Below are 24,448 nucleotides of genomic sequence, written 5' to 3' on the forward strand. Positions count from 1 at the left end.
GACTGTCTTTTTTGTTCTTGGCTGCAGAGCACCTAAGCACAGTGGGGTCCTAGGATGTGCCCAGAGCTCCTAGGTGCAGTGGTTTGAGCATTGGCCTGCTAAACCCAGGGTTATGAGTTCAGTCCTTGAGGGGGCCATTTAGGGATTTGGGGCAAAAATCTATCTGGGGATTGGTCCTGGTTTGAGCAGGGGGTTGGACTAGATACCTCCTGAGGTCCCTTCCAACCCTGATCTTCTATGATAAATGAGTAGCTGAGAGCCCGAGCTGTCACATGGTTGTGGCAGTTGGGCCAAGGAATCCACTATGTGTCTCATACAGCCAATTAAATTGTTGCATGCAAATTAGCTGTAAAGTAAGGGTGGTGGTTAAATCATAGACCCGTAGGACTGGAAGGGACCTGGAGAGGTCCTCCAGTCCGGTTCCCTGCACTCAAGGGCCACCTCTACACCCTAGACGTTCCCTGACAGATGTTTGGTTGATATCACGGACTCTGGGCATGACAGATACATGCCTTGCTTTGCACAGGTGTAATTCGTAAAGTCAGAATAGCTGGGACCTTAAAAATTGGGCGGTAGCAGATGGCAAACCCCAGTGATGGTTGAACTTGGTGATATTCTGAACAGCAAGAGCTCCCAAGCATGTTTGTAGGTGTTTCCATCCCTCCTCACTGACTCAACAGACATTTAAGGCTCCAGAGTGACACACAGACGGGTGACAGCCCTGGAATCTTATTATATAGATAACGATAATAACATGAGGGTGGGTGGCTGCCCTGCCAAGATGGGATGGGGTTAAACTACATCTCCCAGCAGCCACTAGGTGCTCCCACAGCCTAGAAATGTGTCCGAAGCTAGTCAATGGGGGTGAGGGTGGGATTCATGCCGAGCAATGGGAAGGCAAACCCGAAAATGCGGTGGTGCACTTGCCAACAGGTTTGCGACTGCCAGCAGCACTTCGCCCGCTGGGAGGACGGGAAGCAGACCCCGCTGCCCTGTTTCTTTGGGCACCGGGGTCCCCAGATGACCCGGAACCTGCTGGAGATAGAGGAGACCTTTCAGAAGCACCTGCACACCCTGCGGAACATGAAGGGGGGGATCCTGGACGTGAAGAACACGTTCTGGCACGAGGATTTTAACCGGTGAGAGGGGGCCCTTGGCTTGCAGGACCAGGTGGCAGAGTCTTCCCCCTCTGGCAGCTCTCGCAGTGGGCATGGGGGTCAGCCCAGTGTGCTGAGACTGCATGGGTCAGGCCTGGACTAAGAGCATTGGCAGGGGCCTGAGCTGGCAGGGACGGATTGGCCCCATTTCCTACCCCCGTGTCCAGCAGTGGAAGAATGGAGTCAGCTCCGTGTCACAGAGGCACTCCCTCCGTATCGTCAGGTCGAGAGGGCAGGAGGTTACAGACGGATCCATTGTCACAGAGCAAGGGATAGTGGATGAGTGGACAGGGGGACAGGGAGTCGACTCCTGGGTGGGGGTGATACGTTGCAGGGGGCGAGACTGTGTGAGTGGTAGGCATGCTGGGAAAAGTGGAGACACGGCCTGTTGGGGCGGGGTGGGGGTGTTGTCCCAGCAAGGTGGGGATGAATTTGTGTCCTCTGTTTGCTGTTTCCCTTCCCGCCGCCCTGACATGCTAGGTTCCGTTCTGGCGTCAAAGACCTGGAGGTGATGACCCAAAACCTGATCACCTCGGCCTTCGAGACGGTGCGGGACGTGGAGCATGGCGTGGAGATCCAGGACATCTTCCACCACCTCTCCGCACGAGAGGTACGGGGCCAGTGCCAGGACCCTAGCAGAGCGCTGTGTCCCGAAGACAAGTAACCTTTCCAGACACAGATGCCAAACTCCTAGCTAGCTATTGACCGGCTAGCTGGGAAGTTTGGAAGCTCCTGGAACAGGGGAGATTGGGGTGTCCATGGGGAACAGCCTCTGGACCAGGTGGTTCTGAGTGGGGGCAGTTCTCAGACATGGCCGTCAGGGGGTGCAGGCTTGTTGTGAGCTGTGGGAAGGCTGCTCCCAGACTGGTTTGCTGGGGAGTACGGGTTATGTCAACGAGTGCATCTTCCAGGGAAGTTGGGGGGACCAGCCCCTAGATGGGGAGTGGGTTGCTGGTGCAGCTGCTGTATTGTGTGGGCTAGTGGCGTTGGCCCAGCGCCTCACACCCCTATGGGGCTCCGCTGGCCTCTTCCCTCCCCCAGGCCATCAAGCGCACCTTTGACAAGAAAGCCGTGGACGTCTACATGCTGTTCAACCGAGAGCTCTCCCTGGTCAACAAGGAGCTGAGCAAGAAGCTACCGTTCCTGCCGCCGCACATGTGCCATTATTCAGGCCTGGCGCACTGGCTGCGGGCTCTGCGCCGGCGCATCGACAGACCCCTAAAGGTGAGGATCCCACGTCCATGGCAAGACCCCTGTTCCAGCGTCCATGTCTCCCTGTCTCATGCCCCCACGTCAGGGGCCCTTTCTACCTCTGGCGAATGGGACAGAGCTCTCCTTGGGGACCTGTTTGCAGCTGATTATGGGGCAGTGCCGAGAGAGAGAGAGTGTTCTTGGAGAGACACTCCAAAGTCTGCCCGTCAGAGAGAGAGGGCAGGACTGAAAACCCAGTTAGACACCAACACCTACTGCTTCCAGGTGTAACATGCCACCCCGTTTCAGGCCAGCACTATCCGTTGTTGCTTGAGGGAGTGTATGTATGGCTGAAGCCATCCTGTCGGTCAGCCCTCCCTGTATCTTGAAGACTTGGAATTTCTGCCCGAGCAATTGTCATGGCAGATGTTGTTTTTATTCATCTAACTGCCTCATCTGTTTTTGACTATTTGCCTCAATAACAGTCTCTGTCAGTGAGTTCCTTTGACAGGTTTAATTATACGTTGTGTAACAACAGAACAGCGTTTCCAGCATCAATCACAAACCCTCCAGGACGTGCAGGCTTGAAACTGCCAAATCTAGGCCTGAAAAATCACCTCTGCCTTTCCTACCTGCCCAGCGCAGGGCTCGGCGTTGTGGGGCTCACCTCTCCTCTGTCTGGCAAACACCCTGTGGCTCCTGTTTCTCTGCGCTGCATGAGGTGTTAGTCATACAGTCGTGGGTTGCATCAGTCCCGGAACATAGCTCTTGTTGGAACGCAGAAATACCTCCTGCTCCTATTTCTCATCGGGAAGGATCTCAAAGCGCTTTACAAGCTATAATGATCGCTTAACACGCCATGGAAAGGCAGCTTCCCTTGGGGTGGAGCCTTGCAGGAGTTTGCCAGTCACACGCCAGTGTCACTAACCCAGCACTGAAATGCAGCTGCCTCTGGTGTGGGACACAGCTGCTGTTTAACAGTGTTGCTGCTCAGCAGTTTAAAACAGGATGCAAAGGAGAAGCCCGTAGCCGGCTGAAGGAGTCACCCAAGTTGGCCAGGACACCACTTTTCTACCCAGTGCCCTCTGCATATTCCCACTTTTGTGCTGGGTTCTGCACAGCGTTGGAACTCGCCAGCGAGTGGAGCCCGGCTGGGGCCTCAAGAACTCTTTCTTGGGACATCCCAGTTGGGGCTGTAGTTATATAGGGGTCATGCAGCCTCCGCCTTCCTCAGTTTCTTCTGTTCTTCTTCGAGTGCTTGCTCATATCGATTCCAATTAGGTGTACACGCGCTGCGTGCACAATTGTCAGAAGATTTTTTACCCTAGCAACACTTGGTGGGTCGGCTGAGGCACCCCCTGGAGTGGATATGAGCAACACATCTCGAAGAACAAGAGTTACAAAGGTGAGTAACCATCTTTTACCCCTTGAGAGTCCAGGGATGGAGAGGGGAACAAACAGGGTGAGAGGGGTGGGCTGAAAGAGGGCACCTCCAGCAGCACGGTGTTGCAGAACCCTACACCGGGAGGCTTGAAGCAGCCTTGTCACTCGCTTGTCAATGGCTCTTGGTTGCCCTAACGCCGTTTGTTTTATCGCATGACTAAGCGGCTCCATGTGTGCGCACTGGTTGGCAAGAGCTGAACGTCTAGTGAGAATTTTATCTTCGGATTTCACTTGTTCCCCAAGCAATCAGCTAATGACCTAGCAGTGTTTGGGGAGTGCAGGGCTGGGACAGCAAGGGGCTGTAAGTGGGGACTGAGGGGCATCAGCAGAGGTAGGTGTGTGCATCTGTGTGTGTGTGTAGTCCAGAGTTGCAATAGCTATGGGGACTGTGTGTCAGGAATGAAGGACATCAGCAGAGCTGAGTGGATTTCAGGACTGGAATAGCGGAGGGAGGAGTCAGGATCGAGGTGCAGTCCCTACCCCCATGAACCCTCTTCCTAGCTAACGTCCTCTGTCCCACCTGTGCAAAATCTGCCCCCCCCCAGTTCCTCCCCAGTGGAAGTAGAAACACTGGCTGGAGTTCTCTGTCTGCCTTGCAGTGTCTTTCCAATGCCCACTTCTTGCCCCACATTGGGACGGGGGAGGAGAGCTTTCAGGCCTACCAGCTGCTTGTCCAGGCCATGGACGAGATTGAGAGGAAGACCTTCCAGGAGTGGGCGCAGACCCTGGACAAAGACAGCCTGAAACGCCTGGACACCCCGCTCCTGATCCCCAGCGCCGAGAAGAGCGGCATGCTGGACATTAATTTTGACAAGTAAGTGGGACTGGGCGGGACAGGCTCAGGCTGGCGCTGGGTGAGACAGGCCTTTCGCGACCGCCTCTGCTTCCTTTCGCGACCGCCTCTGCTTCCTTTCGCAGGGACTTGCTGAAATTATTTGTGGAAATCCATTACTGGGAGCGGCTGCTCTTCGAGATCCCCCACTATGTGGTGGAAGTTTATGACCGGAAGGAGGATCTGCGCAACCTCCGCGAGAACCTGCTCCTGGTTGCCCGGGACTATAACAGGTTTGCCATCCCTGCCCTGCCGCTGCTGGTCGGCTCCCTCTCGGCTTTCCTAGGCAGGGCCTGAGCTCTGTATGGCATTGGCCGTGCTGTTCAGCAGACGGCTGGGAGTGGGACACAGAACCTGTCGCCTACCTGTTGTTCTAGGCATCAGTGAGCAGAGAGAAGCCTGATTTCCAGAGTACGGCCTGTGGGCCACATCTGGTCCGCAGGATCCTCCTGCCCTGAGCTCCTGGCCCAGGAGGCTCGGCCCCTCCCCTGCCGGTGCAAGGCTGTGGGCGGCGGGGAGGTGAGCTCTTGCCGGGCAGCGCAGCGGCAGAGCCGCGGCCTGACCCGGTGCTCTGTGCTGCGCGGTGGTGGGGCTGGTTCCAGCCGGGAGGCACGGCTGCCTGTCCTGGTGCTCTGGGCAGCGCGGCTGTAGTGCTGCCAGCCACTGGAGCTCCAGGCAGCGCAGTAAGGGGGCAGGGAGCAGGGTTGTGGGTTGGATAGAGGCAGGGAAGTTTGGGGTGGTGGACAGACCGCGGGGGTGTGGATAGGGGTCGGGGCGGTCAGAGTGTGGGGAACAGGGGGGTTGGGTAGAGGCAGGGGAGTTCGGGGTGGTGGACAGGGGGCGGGGTGGACAGATGGTGGGAAACAGGGGGGTTGAAATGGGGCAGGAGTCCCGGGGGGGCAGTCAGGAAGGGAGCGGTTGGAAGGGGCGGGGGGGCAGTCAGGGGCAGGGGTTCCAGGGGCAGTCAGGGAGAAGGGGTGGTTGGATGGGACACGGGTCCCGGGGGGCTGTCAGGGGGCAAGAAGCAGGGGGGTCAGATAGGGGTTGGGGGCCAGGCACAGAGCTCCCCTAACTGGCCCTCCATACAATTTTGGAAACCCGATGTGGCCCCCAGGCCTCTGCTCTAATCTCTCTATTTCAGCAGTGACTGAAAGTCATTCCCATTTGGTGGCCCCCGTGTAAATGGATTGTAGGGGGATGGGATCTGAATCCAGTTCTTAGCAGAACAGATGTCCCCATCACAAACCCCACCAGGAGAATTGACGCTGATTGGCCCCCGCGTTGGCAGCCAGAACTCCCTCTCCCTGGTGGAGCGGGTCCCTCCAGAGAAGAGCCGAGGCCCATCGGTTGGGGGAGTGTGTGTGTTTTGGGGGGAGGTTGCGTGGAGGACGCACCGTGAGTCAGGCTTCACCACTACCGGTCTGGTACCACCATCCGTCGGAGCTGTCTCATGACTCAACTGTCGGGGGGTGGGGGTGGGGGGAGGTTTTCAATTTGCTTGGCTCCGGTATTTTTAAAAGTGTGACGTGGGGGTGTTTTTCTGCAGAGAAAGTGTTGCTTGAAACAGGTTCGTTTTGGCAAGTGTATTTTTAACGTGACCACAGCGGGAGTGTTTGTGTCAGGCTGACTCGTGGCGCTCAGCTGGCTTGGAACAGATGTAACTGGGTGATCCACATCCTCCCAGGCTGGGACGGGGGTGGCGGAATTCCACCCCCCCTCCCCCCCAAAACCGTCCTGGTCAGACTGGGGTCTGGTCACAGCCTAGCCCGATCTGACTTTCCGATCCCCTCCCAGACCGTGCTGGCTGCATCTCTGAGCTTGTTAACTTCCCGGCCTGGCCCTAGTGACTGAGGAGAGCGATGGCCCCCGTTGGAACCTCCTTTCAGCCGATCTGTAATAATATTAATCCCTACCTCTCAAAGTGCTTTCCAAAGGAGGGCAGGCCCATTTTACAGATAGGGAAACAGGGGCCCGGGGGGAGGGGAAGTCACCCAGCCAGGCCAGGAAGTTAACAAGCTCAAAGATGCAGCCGGCACGGTCTGGGAGGTGATCGGAAAGACAGATCGGGCCTTGGGGACTCACCCATCTGGAGCCAGGCCCGTTCTGTGGGCTGGTGGGGGACGAATGCACGACATAGATCTGAATTGCTGATGGGGCTAGAAGCCTTCCTCGTCTGCCCTCCTTAGGATCATTGCGATGCTGTCCCCGGAGGAGAGGGCCTTGTTCAAGGAGCGGATCCGATACCTGGACAAGAAGATCCAGCCCGGCTTGAAGAAACTGCACTGGTCGCTGAAAGGGGCCAGCACGGCCTTCATCAGTGAGTGCCGACTGCACGCCAGCAAGGTGAGCTTTCCTCTGGCCTCCGCTGCCCCCACGGCCAGCCCCCAAAGCGCCATCCTTAAGGCGTCCCATTGACCCGCACTCTGCTCAGTCTGCCTAGGCTTAGGTGGAGAGGGAGAAACTCAGAACACGGGTGTTCGCTGCTTAATACACATCTGTGGAGGTAGGGAGCAGAGAACCCAGCATGGCAGACGACACCCCCCCCCGGTGTAGCTGATCGGGTTTCACCTCCGTCAAACCCTGGAGCCCTAAGGTGCCTGATCGGAGTGCGCCCTGCCCTGAGCCCGCCTTGCTGCCCCTGACCCTCAGGTGCAGACCATTGTGAATGAATACAAGGCAGCCACCCTGACCATCGCTCACAGTGCCCAGCAGATCAGCGAGGCGCTGCTGGTGCGGATCACCGGCAAGCGGGTCTACAATGACTTGGAGTTTGAGGAGGACCAGAAGGAGCACCGGGCCTGGGTGCAGCAGAAGCTGATGGGTATCCACGAGGAGGTCATAAACATCATGCGGCAAACCTATGAAGTCTTCAAACACGATAGCGCCGAGGTAAGGCCAGGCCCGGGCCAGGCAGTTCCCAGCAGGCAGTGCTCTGGGAGCGGGTCCCAGCATGCAGTGCTTCGTTTTGATTCTGTCCGGAGATCTCTGTGTAAGGACCTGTGTTCTGGACAATGTGGCAGAGACCTTCTTCATCTTCTCCAACGGCTGTCCCTGCCCGCCCACCTACCTACCCAACTCCATTCACTTGCCTCCTTCCAGCACCACCCCCTCCAGGGCAAGAAGCTTCCACAGCTTCCACCTTCCTGGGTCTGACCTCAGAGCATCCAGCCTCCCCTTCCACGCCGTGTGCTTCCCGCAGCAAGTCCGCACAGGCGGGGCTCTTGGGGAAGCCAGAGGGTCCTGCACCCCAACTCCACAGTCAGACGTGACTCTCAGCCAGCCAGTAAAACAAAACGTTTATTAGAAGACAGGAACACAGTTCAACATGGAGCTTGTAGGTACAGACAACAAGACCCCCTCAGTCAGGTCTATCTTGGGGGGCAGGGAGCTTAGACCCCAGCCCTGGGGCTCCCTCCATTTCCCCAGCCAGCTGCAAACTGAAACTCTCCAGCCCCTCCTCTGGCCTTTGTCTCTTTTCCAGGCCAGGAGGTCACCTGATCTCTTTGTTCTCCAACACCTTCAGTTGGCATCTTGCAGGGGAGGGGTCCAGGCCATCAGTGGCCAGGAGACAGGGTGTCGGCCATTCTCTGTGCAGACACCATCGCACTGGCCCTCTAGGGCTCTGCAACAATCATCCCCCCTTATCCCACCACCTTGATACTTAAGAACTGCATAGGGGAAACTGAGGCACTCGCACAGTATTCAGAGAAAACATTAAGAACATTCCCACTTCGTCACACCCTGTAGGACCCAACAGTTTAGTCTTACGAAGACTGAGGTACTTTAGTCTAACTCAGTATAAGGGTGCTGGGTGAAATGTAATGGTCTGTGATATACAGCAGACCCTTACGGCTTAAATTCTATGGCCCTCAGTTTCTTTCTGCAGCAAGTTGTGGGCATAGGGCCCCCCTGGGCATGGCATGAGGCGACATTAGATTAGGGAGGAGGAGGTTGAGTTGCCCCCAGCAAATCGTGCCAGCGTCTAGCTGCTCCATTTTACCCTGCCCCTGTGCCCTGGTATCTGGCACTACTTCCGACAACAGAGTAGGACATTCCCTGGTTGCTTCTATCTCAATGAGTGGCAGTGAAATAGTTACAGCTCTTCAAGGTGGACAGACCGAGGAGCTACTTGGGTCACACAGCGAAGGTCACCTTCGCAGCCAGAAGGGCCAGTGGTCAGAGCCAGGAGCACAGTTCTGCAGCCCTGACTGTCTTTTACCCTGGCTGTCCCTCACTCTGGTGGCTCCTCCTTGTCTTCGCTGCCTTTCTCAGCCGGCTTGTTTCTCCCCTCAGGTGCAGCAGTACTGGATGGCCTACACCATCAAGATGAACAGAATGATGGAAGAGGCCTTCAGGCTCAACGTCAAATGGTCCCTACTGGAACTCTCCAAGGCCATCAATGGAGATGGTAAGACCACGCCTAATCCCCTGTTCAGGGTCAAGGTGATCCTACAGGACAACTACCCGGCACCATCTGCACAGGTGAGCCCTTCCACTGCAGCCCTCAGACACCCATCTGAGCCCCGCCCCAAGGTCCCTGCCAGGAATTAGCAGCATGTCGGGGTGGTGGTGGTGGGGAGTTCAGTCCTGAATTAGTGTCCCCGCAGAAGCACTGCTCGACCAAGGGCCGGTGAGAGAGGGAAGAGCCAATATTACGCATGCCATCAGGGCCGGAAATGGAGGCTGGGATTCCCAGCTGCTCAGTCGTGCCAGGATAACATGTTCACTTCAAGCCTTGTCCTGGCACAAGATACTTGACCTTAAAATCCCGGCTGTCGGATTACCTTCTTGCTTTTCTTTCTCCCTCTAATCCCGCCCACCCAGGACCCTGGGTACATCCACAGACGACAGCTGCCCGTGCTGTCACAGCTTCACTGCTGTTACCAGAGCTAGCTAGAACGATCAAAGCTAGCTCGGGTATGTCTACAAGTGCTGCAGTCACACCTCTCCACTGCAGTGTAGACAGACCCTAAGGGCTTCTGCTGCATGGGGGTATCCAGGGGACAAGGGAGCATGGCCCCATCATCCCTGAGGCCTGGCCTAGCGCTTCCTGGCTGACAGTACGGGCCCATGGTGCCTTTGACCACTACTGTAGGATTGTTGAGTCTTGTGTTGGAGGTACAAGCCAGTGCAGATCAGCCCCATGAGCGAGAGACCCATAATGGTGGCTTTGGGCCACCTTTGCCCTGGTCTTCCCCCAAGCATAGCTGTTGGACTAGGGGGTTTGGCCTGTAACCTGTAGCACTCCTCAAGCAGTGCGTGGGAGCGAGGTGGGGAAGCAAGATGGAAATCAGAATGACGGGATTTTCAGATCTGGGATCTTGCAGCCTGCCACTGCAAGGGCTTTTGCAGACGTGGGAATGGAATAGATTTTCCAGCACTCACCCCGTGGATCGCTTTGGGTTCGCTGAGCAGTCGTTGCCCCTCTTCTGGGTTGGGTTCCTCTCTCCACCGGACCTGCTGTTTTGAGTTTCCAGGTGGAGTTTTCCCCAACTCTGGCCCAGCTCGCGAATATGGTCAATGACATCAGCAGCCATCTCATCGCCAGCATCTCCGTCTTCCGCCACCTGCCAGAGATCCTGACCAAACGCAAATTCCACCGCGATCCCATCTCGGTCCTCGTGGGTAAGGAGACCTCCCCCTGCTCTCATGTGCTACCTGTGGGGGAGTCTGCAGCTGCCTTGCTGAGTTGTGCATCCACACTGTCTTGTTCCCGTGATAGGCACTTCCTGGGTAGACCTGGGCTCCGAGACTCGCCGCTGGGGGTTTGAAAAGCCAGTGTAGCGATGCCCTCTGTGTTCAGACCACAATGAATCGGCTCCCACCCTATCCCCGGAGGAGACGATTTCCCAGCCTGACATTTTCCTTTAGCTCAGTTTCCTCGCCGCTAACACTTTATTTTTATTTATTTTCTCTCCGTGGCACTTGGTAGCTGGCTTAGCCTGAATATAGCCTACATCTGTCATGGAATGAGTTCCTGCCTGCGCACACCCAATCCCCTAGAAGTCATTTCTGTGCCTCAGTTTCCTCCCCTTCTAACACAGGGCCAGTATTTCCCAGCGGGCTGGTGAGGCTTGGCAGAACCAGCATGGAAGAGAAGCAAGGGGTTCTGATGGACTAGGACTGGCTGTTTGGGCATCGAAACAGCTGGTCACTGTCCTGTTTGTCCTCCCTCCTCACTCAGAGCGTGATGAGGATATCAAGAAAATCCAGGCACTGATCAGTGGGGGCATGCAAGCAAATGCCACGCACCTCCAGGCGTACCTGAAGACCTGGGATGTCTACCGGGAGATCTGGGAGGTCAACAAGGACTCCTTCATTAACCGCTACCGGCACCTCAACCCACTTGTGTCTTCCTTCGATGCAGACACTGCTCGGTAAGGGAGGACCTGTGTCCATGGATGCTCGAATCCTGCATGCCCCTCGTGGACCAGATGGGTCTCTTGTACCTGTACTGATGAGGGCCAAGAGCCTTCAGATTCAGGGAAGTCCACCCCCTTGCCCTTTTGAAATGGACATAGTTCACAAGCGAAGCCAGGCCTGCCCTGTTCAATATTGAATGTGAGATGCAAAGGAAAATCAGAGTCCTGGTGAGCAGCGTGGGTGGGTCGGTAGGGGGCACTCTGCCCACAGACGGCGCCGATCCCCGGGAGGTTCCGGGGAGCAGCGGGGGTGGGTCGGTAGGGGGCACTCTCCCCACAGACGGCACCGATCCCCGGGAGGTGCCGGGGAGCAGTGGGGGTGGGTCGGTAGGGGGCACTCTCCCCACAGATGGCGCTGATCCCCGGGAGGAGCCTGGGAGTGGTGCGGGTGGGTCGGTAGGGGGTGCTGATCCCCAGGAGGTGCCGGGGAGCAGGGGGGGTGGGTCGGTAGGGGGCACTCTCCCCACAGACGGTGCTGATCCCCAGGAGGTGCCAGGGAGCAGCGGGGGTGGGTCGGTAGGGGGCACTCTCCCCACAGACGGCGCCGATCCCCAGGAGGTGCCGGGGAGCAGCAGGGGTGGGTCGGTAGGGGGCATTCTCCCCACAGACGGCGCTGATCCCCAGGAGGTGCCGGGGAGCAGCAGGGGTGGGTCGGTAGGGGGCATTCTCCCCACAGACGGCGCCGATCCCCAGGAGGTGCCGGGGAGCAGCGGGGGCGGGTCGGTTCCATTCTGCCGCTCGAAATCGCCCCTGCTGTTTCAACCGCCGCAGTATTGCCTGTGCTTCCTGTTGGAACATGCTGCGGCCCACCGCGGTGTGTGCCGGTGGGGGGGGGGCCGTGCCCCGCCCCGGAGGTGGCAAGCTTTCCGCGCTGTGTGAATGACGGGATTGGGAGAGGAAGCAGCAGGAGCAGCTGAATTCTTAAGAAAGCAAAAGTCTGTTTACATGCAAATGTCGCAAGCAATTTTTGTTGTTGTTGTTAAGAGTCAGAGAAACACAGACAAGCAGATCCTTTGTATAGCTTCCCTGCAGGCATCGCGGTGAGGGCTCTGTTAGCGACAAGTGGCTGGCTTAGAAGCCTTTCTTCTCCAGCGCTCAGAGCACCGGATTGGGACTCACAAGACCTGGGTTCTTTTCCCAGCTCCGTTACTAGCCTTCGGGGTGCCCTGGGGCAAGTCCGGGCACCTCTCTGCCTCGGTTTCCCCCTCTGGAAAATGGGGATAAAGATGCTGCCCTCCTGGGATGGAGGAAAAGCACTAATGGGGTGAGGCGTTCCAGCAGTGAGATCAGGCACTTCCGCAGTTGAGGCCTGGTTGTGTCTTGGCAGTTCTGGTTTGCTTTCCTCAGTCTCTGAAGGAAGATAACAAACGACTAGCAACGGACTTGTGCTGTAAGCAGGTCAGGAGAGAGCCGTGCTGTGAGCCGGGCCCTGGCATCGGTTGTTATTACAGTGTAACCACTCCCTAAACCAATTGCATTTTTGCCTGTGGGATACTTTAGTTTCCATGGCCGCTTATGGGCTTTCTACTCTCCACTTCCTCAAATGCGTTTCAACAGTGCGGAGAAAAACTCCCCATTAAAGCCCCCAAAGCCGTTTAGAGCAGCCCCGGGAAGAGCGATTCCACAGCGTGATCTGAGCCTCCCGCCTTGGCATGGCCCAGTTGTGAGCCAGAAGGTGGAACAAAGCCCCAGAACGAGGCCCACTTGAAAACCAGCTGCTCGGAGGAGTGATGCAGGATTAATTTCTTCAGCACAAGCAGCATTTTCCCATCCTGGGTGCTGTGCTGACTCAGCGTTTGACACACACAATTTTCAGGCTCAGTGCAGGACGGAGGTAAATTTGGATCCGTAACTAGAGAGAGGTGGGAGGGACGCTGCCTCCCCATCCATCTCTGCCTGTTCTCCAGAGCTGGGTGCCCCTCTCTGCCTCTGTCTCTTCTGGGGCCCTTTTTGGTTTCCTTGTTTAATAAAGTTCGGCCTCGTGTTTCCAGTGACCTGGAGACAGGGAATTAATTAATGGACTAGTCCGGAAGATTTAATAAGATCCCTCGGGGCTGGAACTGTCCTCCACCTGCTGACCTCGCTTGGATGAGTCAGGAGCAAAGACATCAAAACACGTTTCAATTAACAAATCGTTTGGAGGGAGCGAATTTCTCCTTCCTCACAGCGGCTGCTCCTGTTGCATCGCCATGAAGCATTCCCTGCTCCTTTATTAAATGCTCCTTTTGCCTGAGGCAACTTCAGAATCCCACACAGGGCAGCTCCTGATTGCATTTAGGCTTTCTCCATCCAAATGTTCTCTGCTGGATGAGATTATAATCCACTAATCCAGTGATCCCCAACCTTTTTCGTCTGACGGGTGCCAGACGACGAGCCACGGAGGACTGTGGCGGCGGACGAGCATCCGCCGAAATGCCAACGTCAATAGGCATCGCCGCCGAAATGCCGCCTAGAAGCAGCGTCATCCAGAGGCGTCGCCACCAAAATGCTGCTGAAAATCGGCGGCATTTAGGCGGCGATGCCACTTCTCGGCGGCATTTCAGCAGATGCTCGTCCGCCGGCCAGTACGCGGGCGCACTTAGATGCCCCAGCGGGCACCGCATTGGGGACCCCTGCACTAATCTCTGATCGAGTCTGAAATCTAATCTCGTTGGTAAAATGTAATAAATCTATTTCCTCTAGATTCAGTGGTGTTCCCTTTGGAATCTAGCCCTGGTTCACCCGCCACCCCCCCCCCCCCCCAGCGCGGCAGGGGAGGGCACCGAGCCCGGCCATGGCTCCGCTCTCCCTGGTGGCCAGAGCGCCGGGAGCAGGGCGGAGAGCCCGGATGGGGCTTTCAGCTCTCCCCTCTCCCCGGCGGCCAGAGCACCGGGGGAGGGCGGAGAGCCCGGCTGGGGCTCTCCGCTCTCGCCGGTGGCCAGAGCGCCGGCGGGAGGGCGGCGAGCCCAGTCGTGGCCCCGCTCTCGGGCCAGAGCGCCGCGCCGTGCTGCCCCCCTCCAGGCGCCGCCCCAAGCACATGGTTGGTGGGCTGGTGCCTGGAGCCGGCCCTGCCCTGGTTAATAGGTTAAGCGAGAACCTAACTGAACTCAGGTTTCAGAGTAGCAGCCGTGTTAGTCTGTATCCGCAAAAAGAACAGGAGTACTTGCGGCACTTTAGAGACTAACAAATTTATTAGAGCATAAGCTTTCGTGGACTACAGCCCACTTCTTCGGATGCATATAGAGTGGAATAAATATTGAGGAGATATATATACACACATACAGAGAGCATAAACAGGTGGGAGTTGTCTTACCAACTCTGAGAGGCCAATTAAGTAAGAGAAAAAAAAAAAACTTTTGAAGTGATAATTAAGATAGCCCAGTACAGAGAGTTTGATAAGAAGTGTGAGAATACTTACAAGGGGAGATAGATTCAATGTTTGTAATGGCTCAGCCATTCCCAGTCCTTATTCAAACCGGAGTTGATTGTGTCTAGTTTGCATATCAATTCCAGCTCAGCAGTCTCTCGTTGGAGTTTGTTTTTGAAGTTTTTCTGTTGTAATATAGCCACCCGCAGGTCTGTCACTGAATGACCAGACAGGTTAAAGTGTTCTCCCACTGGTTTTTGAGTATTATGATTCCTGATGTCAGATTTGTGTCCATTAATTCTTTTGCGTAGAGACTGTCCGGTTTGGCCAATGTACATGGCAGAGGGGCATTGCTGGCACATGATGGCATGTATCACATTGGTAGATGTGCAGGTGAACGAGCCCCTGATGGTATGGCTGATGTGATTAGGTCCTATGATGATGTCACTTGAATAGATATGTGGACAGAGTTGGCATCGGGCTTTGTTACAAGGATAGGTTCCTGGGTCAGTGGTTTTGTTCAGTGATGTGTGGTTGCTGGTGAGTATTTGCTTTAGGTTGGGGGGTTGTCTGTAAGCGAGGACAGGTCTGTCTCCCAAGATCTGTGAGAGTAAAGGATCATGTTTCAGGATAGGTTGTAGATCTCTGATGATGCGCTGGAGAGGTTTTAGTTGGGGGCTGAAGGTGACAGCTAGTGGTGTTCTGTTATTTTCTTTGTTGGGCCTGTCTTGTAGGAGGTGACTTCTGGGTACTCGTCTGGCTCTGTCAATCTGTTTTTTCACTTCAGCAGGTGGGTATTGTAGTTTTAAGAATGCTTGATAGAGATCTTGTAGGTGCTTGTCTCTATCCGAGGGATTGGAGCAAATGCGGTTATATCTTAGAGCTTGGCTGTAGACAATGGATCGTGTGGTGTGTCCTGGATGGAAGCTGGAGGCATGTAGGTAAGTGTAGCGGTCAGTAGGTGTGACGAACTGGGACTGTTCTTGCTGGGGTGTGTGAATGCTGACAGGTGAGTGTGGCTAGGATGGTCTGCATCGGGGGATGGGAGTCTGCCCGAGGGAACATACCTGAGCTTGTAACATGAGAACCCAGGAAGGGGTTGGAGGCCAGGTGACTCCGGGGCCCGGGAAACTGAACAAAGGCTGTGGGAGGGGTCGCTGAAGGCAGAGTGCTGGAAGCAGGCTGGAGAGATGGTTGGGAGGCAGAGATGGCTCTGACCCCCCAAAGGGGGGTGGGCTGGGATGCCCTGGGACCCCAAGCTGGACCTAACTGAGGGGGGCCCTGTTGTCTGTGCCTGCAAGACCTGTCTTGGACTGTATTCCTGTCATCCAAATAAACCTTCTGCTTTACTGGCTGGCTGAGAGTCATGGTGAATCGCAGGAAGCCGGGGGTGCAGGGCCCTGAGTCCCCCAATACTCCGTGACAACTGGTGGCAGCGGTGGGATCTACTGCACCCCGTGGACGGCGCTTCCTGCAGTAAGTGACTGGGGAGCAGTAAAACGAAGGGGGATTGACGGGGATCAGGCGTGCTGAAGAGTGAGAGAGAGACGGTTATTACCCCTGGGAGTGTGTGACCAGCGAGAAGGACTTTTGCAGTAACAGGGTCCCCCGGGGGGATCGCAGCGAGTGGTCCCAGGGGCGGAGGAGTCTGCAGCTCAACCCTGGCAGAGAGGTGGTGACCTCGAGAAGGGCTGGCACACTAGGGGTCTCCCTGGGAACTGTGGGGAGCTGCGAGCACACAGGCCGGTGAGTGGCCAGCAGAAAGACGTATGCCAAGCGGCTTAAGAGCGACCTGGTGGAGCTGTGCAAGCAGAGGGGGCTGCGCAGTGGGAGGCTCACCAAAGAACAGCTCATTGCCCGGCTGGAGGCGGAAGATCGCGCGAATGAACTGATCCCTGTGTCTCAGGGAAGCAGCCTGGCAAATGCAGCGCAGGCACCAGTGTCTGTCCCAGCTGGGAGTGGTCAGCCGGCTGCTGAGGGCTTCCCGAGACCCCTCCTTCCTATGCCTAGGGGAAGGGTGGGGAGGAGCCCAGCAAATACCGAAGGCGCCGTGACCCCCCCCGGCCAGCAAGGGACCCTCCCGGCGAAGCTCGCCGGCCAGCAGAGGATCCTCCCGGCGATGTTCGGCATCCGGGGAGCGGAATTGGCTGGAATGGGAGAAAGAGCTAAAACTGAGAGAGCTGGAGGATCGTGAACAACAGAGACAGCATGAAGAGAGACAGCGTCAGCATGAACGGGAGGAGAAAGAGAGACAGCATCAGCGTGAAGAGAGACAGCATCAGCATGAACGGGAGGAGAATGAGAGACAGCGTCAGCATGAACTGGAACTGGCGAGACTGAAGGGCAGCGAACCCCCGGCTGCGGTGAGTGAGGGGGGACCCAGGACTGCACAGAGCTTTGATAAGTGCATCCTGGCCCCACGCAAGGAGGGGGAGGACATGGATGACTTCCTGGAGGCCTTTGAGACGGCCTGCGAGCTGCACCGGGTTGATCCCGCGGACAGACTCCGGGTCCTTACCCCCTTACTGGACCCCAAAGCCGTGGCATTGTACCGCCAACTGGAGGAGGCAGAGAAAGGGGACTACAAACTATTCAAAAAGGCCCTGCTACGTGAGTTTGGGCTGACTCCTGAGATGTACCGGGAAAGGTTCCGGAGTCAGGATAAAACCCCTGAGATCTCATATCTGCAACTAGCCGTCCGCATGGAAGGATACGCCAGCAAGTGGGCTGATGGGGCCCAGACGAAGGAGGACCTGGTCAAACTGCTGGTACTGGAGCAACTGTATGAGCGGTGCCCATCCGACCTGAGGCTGTGGTTGGTGGACAGAAAGCCAGAGAACCCGCGACATGCAGGCCGGCTGGCCGATGAGTTTGTAAAGAGCCGGTCAGGAGATAACAGGGAGGAGTCCCAAAGGAACAGTCCCACCACAATGCAGAGAGAGAGTCACCCTGGGACCTTCCCGTGGGAAAATACAGAAAAAAACCATCAGAGGGGAGCATCCGGCATCAGGACCATCCGACCCACTCAAGGGGACCCATGGGACATGGGCTGCTACCACTGTGGCCAAAAAGGCCACATACGGGCCCAGTGCCCCAGGCTCAGGGACAGACTGAGCAGACCGAACCCACAGAGGGTTGACTGGGTAGAGACCCAGCCCGGCGAGAGGCAGCATTCCCAGGGAAGGGGGGCTGGCAGAGTACCACCTGCTAAGGAGGGAGGAGAGCTCCAGGCCAGCTCCTCTAGGGGGCTGGATGCTCCAGACTCAGGGTTTTTGGTTTATACGGTAGGCGCGGGGCTGTCCCTCCGGAGAGAGTACCTTGTTCCCCTGGAGGTGGATGGGAGGAAGGTCGATGGATACTGGGATACGGGCGCAGAGGTGACGCTGGCCCGGCCCGAGGTGGTGGCCCCAGATCAGGTGGTGCCCAACACCTACCTGACCCTGACGGGGGTGGGCGGAACACCAGTCAAAGTGGCCGTGGCAAGGGTACACCTGAAGTGGGGGGCCAAGGAGGGCCCCAAGGATGTGGGGGTACACCCGTATTTGCCCACTGAGGTATTGATGGGGGGGGACCTGGAGAACTGGCCAAGCAACCCCCAAAGGGCACTGGTGGTGACCCGCAGTCAGAGCCGGCGAGGGGCACTGCGCCCTGGCCTTGGGGGGGGGTGCCTTGCCTGAGGCGCAGGACCCTAACCTGGTGGGGAGGGAACGCCCAGGGACACGGCTCAGGGAGGCTGCAGCTTCAGACCCAGCGGGCGAGAAAGAGCAGGTGGCCATCCCTGTCCCAGCTGCTGAGTTCCAGGCCGAGTTGCAGAGAGATCCCTCCTTGCGGAAGATAAGGGACCTGGCTGACCTCAATGCAGTACAGACCATGGGACGAGGTGGCCGGAAAAGGTTCCTGTGGGAGAAGGGGTTCCTGTACCGAGAATGGGCTCCCCCAGGGAAAATGGAGTCAGGGGGGATCAGGAGGCAGCTGGTGGTACCCCAGAAGTATCGCCGCCAGCTGCTGTGCCGGGCCCATGACATTCCCCTCTCAGGGCACCAGGGAACCTGGCGTACCCAGCAGAGGCTGCTACGGAGCTTTTACTGGCCTGGGGTCTTTGTTACTGTTCGACAGTACTGCGGATCCTGTGACCCCTGTCAGAGGGGGAGGAAGGCCTGGGACAAGGGGAAAACAGCTTTAGGACCCTTGCCCAGCATAAAGGATCCTTTCCGGAGGGTGGCCAAGGTTAAAAGGGCGGCTCTAAACCAAGGGAGCCCAAAGCACAGACCTCCAGACTGGAGCGCTGGGAGAAGACCACAGCCCAGTTGGAACCCCAGAGGTATGGGGGTGGAAAAAGGGCACAGGCCGTATAAACCTTCCCACATGCGAACTGCGAGTGCCATCAAGCACCCCCGACCTAAGGGGGGGCGTGAAACTGGAGGGGCCTGGTGTAATTCCCACCAAGGAATGGGAGGGATGCGGGGGCATCCATGGGAACGGGGATAGGTTCGAACTTCCCCAGGTCACTGGCTAAAGTGACCCCGCTCAGTTCGGTCTCGAAGGGGGGAGAGATGTGACGAACTGGGACTGTTCTTGCTGGGGTGTGTGAATGCTGACAGGCGAGTGTGGCTAGGATGGTCTGCATCGGGGGATGGGAGTCTGCCCGAGGGAACATACCTGAGCTTGTAACATGAGAACCCAGGAAGGGGTTGGAGGCCAGGTGACTCCGGGGCCCGGGAAACTGAACAAAGGCTGTGGGAGGGGTCGCTGAAGGCAGAGTGCTGGAAGCAGGCTGGAGAGATGGTTGGGAGGCAGAGATGGCTCTGACCCCCCAAAGGGGGGTGGGCTGGGATGCCCTGGGACCCCAAGCTGGACCTAACTGAGGGGGGCCCTGTTGTCTGTGCCTGCAAGACCTGTCTTGGACTGTATTCCTGTCGTCTAAATAAACCTTCTGCTTTACTGGCTGGCTGAGAGTCATGGTGAATCGCAGGAAGCCGGGGGTGCAGGGCCCTGAGTCCCCCAATACTCCGTGACAGTAGGTTTCCGGTATAGGGTGGTATTTATGTGACCATCGCTTATTAGCACAGTAGTGTCCAGGAAATGGACCGCTTGTGTGGATTGATCTAGGCTGAGGTTGATGGTGGGATGGAAATTATTGAAATCATGGTGAAATTCCTCAAGGGCTTCTTTTCCATGGGTCCAGATGATGAAGATGTCATCAATGTAGCGCAAGTAGAGTAGGGGCATTAGGGGACGAGAGCTAAGGAAGCGTTGTTCTAAGTCAGCCATAAAAATGTTGGCATATTGTGGGGCCATGCGGGTACCCATAGCAGTGCTGCTGACTTGAAGGTATATATTGTCCCCAAATGTGAAATAGTTGTGGGTGAGGACAAAGTCACGAAGTTCAGCCATTAGGTTAGCTGTGACATTATCGGGGATACTGTTCCTGATAGCTTGTAGTCCATCTTTGTGTGGAATATTGGTGTAAAGGGCTTCTATGTCCATAGTGGCCAGGATGGTGTTTTCTGGAAGATCACCAATGGATTGTAGGTTTCAGAGTAGCAGCCGTGTTAGTCTGTACCCACAAAAAGAACAGGAGTACTTGTGGCACCTTAGAGACTAACAAATCTATTAGAGCATAAGCTTTCGTGGAAGAAAAAACTTTCACTCTATATGCATCCGAAGAAGTGGGCTGTAGTCCACGAAAGCTTATGCTCTAATAAATTTGTTAGTCTCTAAGGTGCCACAAGTACTCCTGTTCTTTCAATAGATTGTAGTTTCCTCAGGAAGTCAGTGGTGTCTCGAAGATAGCTGGGAGTGCTGGTAGCGTAGGGTCTGAGGAGAGAGTCCACATAACCAGACAAGCCTGATGTTAGGGTGCCAATGCCTGAGATGATGGGGCGTCCAGGATTTCCAGGTTTATGGATCTTGGGTAGCAAATAGAATACCCCTGGTCGGGGTTCTAGGCATGTGTCTGTACAGATCTGTTCTTCTTCGAGTGCTTGCTCATATCCATTCCATTAGGTGTGCGCGCGCCGCGTGCACGATCGTCGGAAGATTTTCTACCCTAGCAACACCGGCGGGTCGGCTGTGGAGCCCCCTAGAGTGGCGCCTTCATGGCGCTGAATATATACCCCAGCCGACCCGGCGCCCCCTCAGTTCCTTCTTACCGCCCCTGACGGTCGTTGGAACTGTGGAGCGCGGCGTAGCTGTTCTCCACTCTCCCTAGCTTATCCAGTTATTCACAGTTATAGTTGTAGTTTTAGTAGTTTATAGTTATATAGTTGGTTATCCACTTGTTATAGTTGTTATATAGTTAAAAAAAGGGGGATTAAGGGGGTTGTCTCCCCCCTTTTTTCCCCGGCCGCGTGGTCGGGCTCATGCCCAAGGCTCCCGGCTTCAAGCAGTGCGCCTCCTGCGCTAAGCATATGCCAACGAGCGACCCGCACGACTCGTGTCTGAAGTGCCTGGGGGAGTCCCATCAAACAGATAAGTGCAAGATCTGTAAGGCCTTCAAACCGAGGACCAAGAAGGAGCGGGACTTTCGACTCCGGCAAATCCTTATGGAGGCAGCACTTAGCCCGGACGCTCCATCGGCGCGCCAGGCCCCGGCACCTAGCACCTCGGTGCGCAGTGCCCCAGCGGCACCGACCATGCCGACCACGGCAGACAAGCCTCCACGGCACCGGACCTCATCGGCACCGCACTCACAACAAGTGCCTCGGCACCGTTCATCATCCCCGGGACATAAAAAATCCCATAAGGCGGGGACCTCAGTGCCGAAGACGCCGGCTCCCCCGGTGCCGGGGGTAGAGCCGCGTCCACCTGTGGAGCACCGGAAACAGGTGCCTCCAGCACCGTCGACTGCGGCTCCAAGGCCGTTGAGTCCGGTGCGGACAGAGTCACCACCGAGACCGGCGGTGATACAGTGCCTCCCGTCGACACCGGAGACTTTCGCGACGGCGAGAGACTTGATCGCTCTCACGGAGCCGGCACCGCCACAACCACCGGCACCGTCGGCACCGTTGACTCGCACGGTCCAATCTAGGGGAAAACCTGCCTTGATGCGCCCTCCATCACAAGGGCTGGAACCGCGGCACCGATCCAGGTCCCGAAGCAGGTCCCCTCGCCGCTCGCAGTCCCGGCGCCGGATATCATCTCGGCACCGGTCGTACTCGCGGCCAAGATCATCGCGGCACCGCTCTACATCTCGGCACCGTTATGATCGTCGGCACCGATCAACGTCGAGACGTAGCTCTTGGCACCGATACGATCGACGTTCGATTTCGAGAGGCCGCTCCCGGCACCGGGCCTACTCTAGGTCATCGTCTCGATCCAGGTCCGACTCCCGGCACCGGCGAGGCCATCGGTACCGATCGCGATCTCGGCACCGATCGCCGGCACCGCGTAGAGATGGAACATCTCTAGATCGGCACCGGACGACACCGTATCCCACGGGATTCGTCTCGGCGCAGTCGGCACCGCCATGGCCATCGAGATCGGTGTCTCGCTCCTCTGAGGACCTACCAAGATCGGCATACCCCCCTCAGGGGCAAGCCGGGGAACAAGATTTAGGCCATTGGCAAGAGGGAGCAGAGGACCCTGACCAGGGCCCATCTCACTGGTCGTTCTGGACCCCGTGGGCATACCACCAGGCGCAAGGGGCTCCAACAACCTCTCGCTCGGGTCACTCTGATACAAGGGCACCAGAGTCCACCATCTCTCGCCCTCCTCCAGGGGGCATGGAGGCCTCTGTATCCGCACCACCTGACGTCCCGGACCCAAGGGCAGGTGACGCTCCGACCCAGGAACAGGGAGACCAGGATCCTCCCCTGGATCCCTTACCACCAGAGGCATCCTCCTCTTCCTCTCCGGATGAGGCAGTGGCGGGCACGTCGTGCACAGGTCCACCCCCGATAGATTTTCGGGCTCATCAGGACCTGTTACGTAGGATGGCCCGTAACATGGACCTACAGACGGAGGAGATAGTGGAGGTGCAGGACCCCATTGTAAATATCCTCGCGGCGGATGTCCCATCAAGAGTGGCGTTGCCTCTGATCCGCACGATCCAGGCGAACGCAACTACGATATGGCAGACCCCTGCCTCTATCCCACCTACAGCGAGAGGGGTGGAAAGAAAGTACTTTGTCCCTTCCAAAGACTACGAGTACTTGTACACCCATCCCCAACCGTGTTCACTGGTGGTGTCATCAGTGAATGCAAGGGAGCGACACGGTCAACAAGCTGCAGCGCCCAAATCGAAGGAGGCTAAGCGTCTCGATTTGTTTGGCCGTAAAGTTTATTCAGCTGGAGGGCTGCAACTTAGAGCGGCTAACCAGCAGGCGCTCCTGAGCCGCTATAACTTTAATTCCTGGAACTCTATGGGGAAGTTCAAGGAATTGGTTCCCCAAGAGTCCAGGGAAGAGTTTGGGGCCTTGGTTGAGGAAGGTAAGAAGGTGGCTCGGACCTCCTTACAGGCCTCCCTGGACATAGCGGACTCGGCCGCGAGAACCCTAGCCGCAGGTATCGCTATGCGCAGGACCTCCTGGCTCCAAGTTTCGGGTTTACCCCCTGAATTACAGCAGACCCTACAGGATTTGCCCTTTGAAGGACAGGGGTTGTTCTCGGAGAAGACGGACTCTCGATTGCAGAGCCTCAAGGACTCCAGGACAATTATGCGCTCTTTGGGGATGCATGTTGCGGGTCCCCAGCGCAGACCATTTAGACCCCAGCCTCAACGTTTTTACCCCCCTCCACCTCGTCAGAGACAGGACCCTGCCAGAAGGCGAGGGCGAGGTGGTAGGAGAAGATGGGTTGGCCCTCAACCCGGTCAGAACCAGGGGCCACCAAGACCACCTTCAGGTCCTAGACAGAACTTTTGAAGGTGCGGTCGAGGACGGCGCCCCAGTCATCCCCCAGGATCCAGCTCCCTCCTTTCGGGATCGCCTCTCCCACTTCCACCGTGCTTGGTCCATTATAACTTCAGACCGTTGGGTCCTCCGCACGGTGGAGAGGGGATACGCTATCCAGTTTTCTTCTATCCCCTCCTCCCACCCCCCTTCCCCGTCCCTCTTCAGGGACCCTTCTCACGAGCAACTTCTTACACAGGAGGTTTCTACACTCCTTGCCATGGGGGCCATAGAGGAGGTTCCGATAGAGTTAAGGGGCAGGGGATTTTATTCCCGTTACTTCCTGATTCCCAAGTCCAAGGGAGGTCTGCGGCCCATCTTGGACTTGCGCGGACTCAACAAATTCGTAGTAAAGTTGAAGTTCCGCATGGTCTCTTTGGGGGCCATTATCCCTTCCCTCGATCCTGGAGACTGGTTCGCCGCCCTCGACATGAAAGACGCATACTTTCATATTGCAATTTACCCACCTCACAGACGCTTCCTGCGATTCGTGGTAAACACGGTGCACTACCAATTTACAGTCCTTCCCTTCGGCCTATCTTCGGCCCCAAGAGTGTTCACGAAATGTATGGCTGTCGTGGCAGCGTACCTTCGTCGGCAAGGGATACAGGTGTTCCCGTACCTAGACGACTGGCTGGTACGCGGTCGCACCAAGGAGCAAGTTCAAGCTCACGTCCACAGAATAGTGCACATATTCAACGAGTTGGGCATCCTACTCAACAAGGACAAATCCACTCTAGAACCTACCCAGAGAATAGAATTCATCGGCGCAGTTCTAGACTCCAGACGTGCACAAGCCATCCTGCCAGACAACCGCTTTGGCACCATCAAGAACCTCATTCAAGGGCTCAAGACCTTCCCAACTACCACGGTGAGGTCGTGCCTCACCCTGCTGGGTCACATGGCTTCCTGCACGTACGTAACCAGGCATGCCAGACTTCGGCTTCGCCCACTTCAAACCTGGGTGTCATCAATATACCGTCCACATCGAGACAGCCTGAACATGGTGGTCACGGTCCCGAACTCGGTCCTGGCCTCCCTCACCTGGTGACTAGATCGCAATGTGGTCTGCGAGGGGATGCCATTTCACGCCCCACAACCCTCTCTGCACCTGGTCACAGACGCGTCATCTCTGGGTTGGGGCGCCCATCTCAACGAACACCATA

General features: G+C 56.8%; 1 protein-coding gene across 1 annotated transcript in view; it reads left to right on the forward strand.

The window, feature by feature from the left end:
- The window catches only part of DNAH2 (dynein axonemal heavy chain 2), a 143,964-nt gene that overhangs the window by 26,411 nt on the left and 93,105 nt on the right, over positions 1–24,448 (forward strand). The window contains 10 exon segments of the mRNA XM_054005333.1: positions 934–1,139; positions 1,638–1,767; positions 2,199–2,381; positions 4,391–4,605; positions 4,710–4,856; positions 6,810–6,966; positions 7,273–7,512; positions 8,917–9,105; positions 10,101–10,248; positions 10,808–11,000. Of these exon segments, the coding sequence (XP_053861308.1) occupies positions 934–1,139; positions 1,638–1,767; positions 2,199–2,381; positions 4,391–4,605; positions 4,710–4,856; positions 6,810–6,966; positions 7,273–7,512; positions 8,917–9,105; positions 10,101–10,248; positions 10,808–11,000 (1,808 nt within the window).

The sequence above is a fragment of the Malaclemys terrapin genome, chromosome 15, assembly GCF_027887155.1.
Source record: "Malaclemys terrapin pileata isolate rMalTer1 chromosome 15, rMalTer1.hap1, whole genome shotgun sequence".
Lineage (NCBI taxonomy): Eukaryota > Metazoa > Chordata > Testudines > Emydidae > Malaclemys > Malaclemys terrapin.